The following is a 5,904-nucleotide window of genomic DNA, read 5'->3' on the forward strand; positions in this document are numbered from 1 at the left end:
AGTCTTGTATATAGCGTTTGTTATAGCGCGACTGTGGAATTTAAGTGTATTGCAAAGCTGTATTCAGAAAGAATAAACCAGTTTTACTTAAGAAAGGACTTGTGTCGCTAAAGTTTCATCGGAAAGAAATTATACGGAAAATTAACTAACGACCAGAGACGTAACAGTATGTTTACGTTGTCAGCTGAACTAGCATAAAATATCCGCGCTCCGTTTGGGGATTCAAAAGCCCCCTAATGATTCACAGAGGCCCCAGTGTACTGATCAAGTTCCTCTATTATATCCAATTGCTTCTATTGCTACCTCCAGGAGTTTACTGCCGTAAAAATCACGTCAGGACACCCCATCCTGTTACCTCAACACGTGAGTCAAGTTTAGTTCTGCTAGCTTATGAGTGAAGGTGTCATGTTCAGTTTCAACAGTTATTCATTAATCTGAATTATTAATTATTCATTTCGAGAAACTGGAAAACGGGAAGATATCATATACTAAAACGAAAATTTACACCACTATCGATGGCAAATATCCGCCTTACATTTAATCGTTAGTCTTACTGTATACTTAAAAGCTTGATGAAAAAAAAAACATTTTTATTTAAAGTCAGCTGAGTTTTTAACGATGAGTTACTGTGTTTAAGACTTAATATCTTACCTCTTCTGTGAGATGGCCATTTGGGCAGTCTTTCACGAAACCTTTATACCTGTAAGTATTAGAAGAAACCAATATATATATATCCAACCTAAATGTAACTTTAGTAGAATAGGTCAGTAGACTTGAATATCTGTTATTCACTTAGAATTGCTCGGATATCGTTAATAATTGCAAAGTATGAGTATCAGACTATTTTAAATATTTTATTTTAGGCTCATGTTTATTTGTTGTTAAGCACAAAGCCACACAATGTGCTGTCTGTGCTGTGCTCACCACGGGTATCGAAACTCGGCTTTTAGCGTTATAAGCTTTCAGACTTACTGCTAAGTCACTGGAGAGCAGTTGGCTTATGTCAAAAGCTGACGGAAATATTCAACGATATATTGAATAAATGATAAATATTAGGCTTGGTAGTTAAAACGTTTTAAATATATAATGATAAATTAAATGTATAAAACACTGCAAATAATAAATTTTAATAAATTTTAATTTTTTAGGTTTGAAAGCAAAGAAATTAAAACAAAATTAATAACTATTAAACAATATGACTAACGGCGTTTGTGCTTTTTTATTACTGTTATACTTTGGTTTATATGTCATTAGGAGTAATACTCCACCATAAGTGAGAAAAACTAATAAGAATGTACTTCAAATTCTTAATAACAGACTAAATTAGAGTAAAATCAATTATAGCAGTGGTTCCCAACCTTTTCTCCACCAAGGACCCCTTTTTTATCAATTTTTTTCCACACGGACCCCATGTTTTTGAAAGATTCCGCCTACCCAACAAACTGTTTTTATTAACTGATAATTTTCTCGTTCTCCCACTTTTTACTATCAAATAAAAGACATATGTAACTGAGTGTGCAATTAAAAAGAACATCAGTATTAAAAATCTTACTTGTTTAATGAGATGGTATTACCTACGGGGACTTCAAGTTGGGAACCACTGAATTATAACATTATGATTTATATTTGACTAACGTATAGCCCGTTAAAAATGACGGGGCAAGTATTATTACCCCCACTCCATAGTATACACTAACCTCACATTTCATAACTAACTGAAATAAATCAATTTTGAGAAATCAAGCTTAATCAATAAAAATTAATTCGTGGCGCATTCGGATAACAATTATTGGTAAAAATCAATCAGATTAACAACTTCTAATAAATAGAAAAGCCAGTGCGTAACACTACGTTCCAACAATGGCTTTTATGTCATGTTTGTTAGCAACAAAAGTATAACCTAATAATAAAAATAATAGTACTGTCTGTTGTATGTCCATGTAACTACTTCGCAGGGTATAGATGGACCTTCACCCAAATTGGTATGGAGGCTTGTTAAGTCCGTGCATGGGTGCAAACAAGTTTTCAGCTTTGCATTTTGCGGTTTTTATGGGAGATTTTGCATTTTTTTACGACTACTTCGCCTCCTGTAGATGGATCTTCACCAAATTTGGTATGGAGGTCCATTGAGCCCATGGAGAGATACATACAAATTGTTAGTTTTGCGTTTTGCATTTTTTTAAATTACATATAAGGGGGCAACTTTTCATGTCTTAAGATAACCTTTCATTAATCACGAATTTACATAACTTCCGTCCAGGGGACGGGTACCTCAGCTAGTAACTTAATAATGTTGTTAGTCTACGTACTCTAAGTATGAAATGAAATGCATAGACAACAAAACTGGAAAATTATTTGTTGATTTCTTAATTTATGGTCTCCGTTGATTAAAGACGTTTGTTTTTTATTAACATCATTGATGATATAACCTAAAATAGCTTAATTCAGAAACGATATTTTTACTTGCATGATATATTTTATGGTTCTAGGCTAGGTGATCCCACGCTACATCTTCACTTTAGGCTTATTATAACAACACCCACTACACTTATAAGGTTTCACGTCTCCCTTGCACCCCTGTCACTAAAATCGTAATGGGTAGACAGTAATCAAACTATTATATCTGGATAAATGCATTTTGACTTTTATGACTCCTCCTATTTTGAGAAATGAAGCGTGTCATAACGTAACATACACTGCCTTTTATATAGGTTAGATTATTTGAGACATACTATACAATAGTGTGTGCCTTAAGGAATTTATCCTAGGCCACCACTGGTCACAAATGTCAATGATTGTTTACTTTTTCCAAGTTCAGAGTTTCAGAAATATTTTATTTTGGATGTTTTATAAAGTAAAAGATTAGCTTTTCATCTACGGAAAATGTAGATAGATTGCAATAGTCATAACTGACAATAGTCGAGAATCTACTGTTAATTTGTATAGATATTGTATAGCTTCACGAACTGCTGATCTCCAAATTTAAAAGCCTAAACTTTATTTTCTTACTTGTAGAATAACAGATAATTAAATAATATGTAAACATTAATTGAATATTATAAGAGTGATAAGCCTTACCATTGTCGTATTTCTTTTTCCGTGACTGCAGAAAAGAATGAAAAATATTTTTTGTTTACAATATAACAATAACTTTTGAATTTCCTTTTCATTCTAAACAACATATGGTTTAGCTTTAAACTTCTACAAAGGACGAAATCTTCTAAGTTGAGGTTCTTTGCAAGTTTTTATATATTTCAACTCTTAATACATCTTTTTACCGTCCCGGTGGATGATTTTTATACTGTAATATACTTACATGTTCTTCAGTAAAACTTAAATCTCTAGGGGAAAAAGTAATATCAGTACTCATTATATGTTTGTATGGAATTACTTGCAAGGTCATCGGTTCGAATCCCATTCGCGAACATGCTCGCCCTGTCAGCCGTAGGGGTGATATAATGTTACAGTCAATCCCACTATTCGTTGGGATAAGAGCAGCCTAAGAGTTGGCGGTGGGTGGTGTTGACTAGACAAATTTTCCAAATCAACTCTAGTACAATTGTTGTTTTGTTTATCTTTCAAAACTTAAGTGGGAGCAATAGATGACAATTTACTTCGTGATAAATATTTCCACTCTTGTACTGGCCATAGAGCCCCCCCCCCCCCAGATAGCCCATTGTGTAGCTTTTCGCTTAACTACAAACAACTACAAACTAGGAAATAGCAATGATTTTCTATTAACCTAAACATTAAAAGATTATAAAAAGAATAGATCAAGTAATCTGACAATTAGCGAAATCGATGAAGTGAATATTTTAAGATGACATATGTTTGTCAATTATTGCAAAATAGCAATTCTTCAACATCAAGAGCCGAGTGTGGCATGCCGAACTGTAGATTTAAGATCTTCGGTTCGAGTTCCATTACGCAAAATCGTAACCAGCTCTTTGGGGCCGTGGGTTCGTTATAAGAGTGGCAGTCAAATTCCACTATACGATTAAAGTATCCCAAAAACGTGTGGCGAGAGCTGTTGACTAACTGCCTTCCCTTAGATCTATCAGTTCAAAATTTAGGGCAGTTAGCGTAGAAAATATCCAAATATCCAAAAAGAAGAAAAAATGTAACTGTAAGTGGAGGAATCACATACAAAATGTTATAAATTAAAGTTATTGCTAAAATAAATGGAAAATGAGAACATCTGCTGACCTAAAACTGATGACCTCAGTATAATTATACAACAGCTTTAAAATTAATTATGGGATGTATTGTCACTAATTGTAAACTTAAACAGCGTTACTATGGTATCTATAAAACTAAAAATATAGTTTGTTTGGTATGGCAAAGCCGCCATCTCTAATTCTGAACTGCTAACCGGCAGCACCCACCGCCAATTTTTGAGCTACAACATTTCCAAACAAATAGTTGGATTGGCCATCAAATTATAACGCTCCCACGGGTTAAAAAACAAGCATGTTTGACGCCGGGTTTTGATCCAGCGACCTACAGATTCTTGCAAGTTAGGGTCCTTAACCACCTGGCCATGCTAGGCCCCTAAAGATATAGAACTACCAGAAACAAATTATTAAACGAGGTGGACAATGCTCAATAAGAAAAGAGAAACAAATATATATCTATACAGAGAAAAAGAGAGAAAATAATGGTAGATCGGAGTTGAATACAAATTGAGATAAAAGACGAAAAACGAGAACTACGAAAAAAAAGAACATAATAAGAGTAGTCAAAGAAAATCTTACACAGAGAAAGAAAACAAGTAGGAGAGATAACAAATATACAAATTAGGTGTTCAATTCGATAACACAAGACATTATTAAAACCACTGTAAGGACAAGATTAATTTCGTATGAGAAGTGGTAAAAGGAAGCTCCCCCCCCCCCGGTGATTCAGCGGTAAGATAGAGGGCTTATAACGCTAAAAATCGGGGTTCGAATCCAGCGGTGGATATAGCGCTTAAAAACAAAAGAAACATACAAACGTAAATAATAAAGAAAGAAACGAATTTTAAGATAAGATTAAAACCTTAAACCGGATTTCATTTGAGGATTGTTTAAAAAGAAAGCAAATAATTACTTGAATGACAAGATTAAAAATGTCAAAAAATTTTATTTTGATTTATTAACTGCAGATCAACTATCAATAACATTATGGAAGCTTTAGAGTAAAACAACTGAAGGAACTTAAAGCAATTCCATTTTCGTTTTTTACTCTTTAATATTAAGTACAAATCCAAATTAGGATTAATCTACATGTTCTAACATTCGTAATCCTCTATTCAAACAACTGTATATCACGCCAGTGTTTTCATGAGGAAAGCTTTAAGGAAGTCGTAGTCAAGATAAATCTCCTGTGGATATACAATTCAATTTAATTGCACGCAGTTCTTTATAAATATATGTTAGCATTCGGGATTCAGTTACCCGCGGTGGACAGAGCGCAATACCCCATTGTGCAGCTTTGCGCTCAAAGCACCCAGAAAAAACAACAATTCTTTTATAAATATATAAATAAAACACGCTTATACATTAACACACAGGCAAATACAAATATTTATGTATACATATTCAAAATACTGTAGGGAAATGAATTCTTCGTTTGCATTTATATTTCTAAAATAAGCTACACGAGGGCTATCTGCGCTAGCCGTCCCTAATTTAGCAGTGTAAGACAAGAGGGAAGGCAGCTAGTCATCACCACCAACCGCCAACTCTTGAGCTACTCTTTTATCAATGAATAGTGGGTTTGACCATCATATTATGACGCCTCCACGGCTGAAAGGGCGAGCATGGTTGGTGTGACGGGGATTCGAACCCGCGACCCTCAGATTGCGAGTCGAGCGCCCTAACCACCTGGCCATGAAAATTGTAAGTCGCTAAATGATATTTCGAA

At 34.3% G+C, this 5,904-nt stretch overlaps 1 protein-coding gene across 2 annotated transcripts in view; it reads right to left on the bottom strand.

The window, feature by feature from the left end:
• The window catches only part of LOC106460130 (frequenin-1-like), a 59,047-nt gene that overhangs the window by 27,343 nt on the left and 25,800 nt on the right, over positions 1 to 5,904 (bottom strand). For both annotated transcript variants that reach the window (XM_013919812.2, XM_022386780.1), the window contains exons 2-3: positions 3,079 to 3,103; positions 652 to 700 (exon numbers count right to left, since the gene is read on the bottom strand). In XM_013919812.2, the coding sequence (XP_013775266.1) occupies positions 652 to 700; positions 3,079 to 3,103 (74 nt within the window). The remainder of the gene's footprint in view (positions 1 to 651; positions 701 to 3,078; positions 3,104 to 5,904) is intronic.

This window comes from Limulus polyphemus, unplaced genomic scaffold (assembly GCF_000517525.1).
Source record: "Limulus polyphemus unplaced genomic scaffold, Limulus_polyphemus-2.1.2 Scaffold715, whole genome shotgun sequence".
Classification (NCBI taxonomy): domain Eukaryota; kingdom Metazoa; phylum Arthropoda; class Merostomata; order Xiphosura; family Limulidae; genus Limulus; species Limulus polyphemus.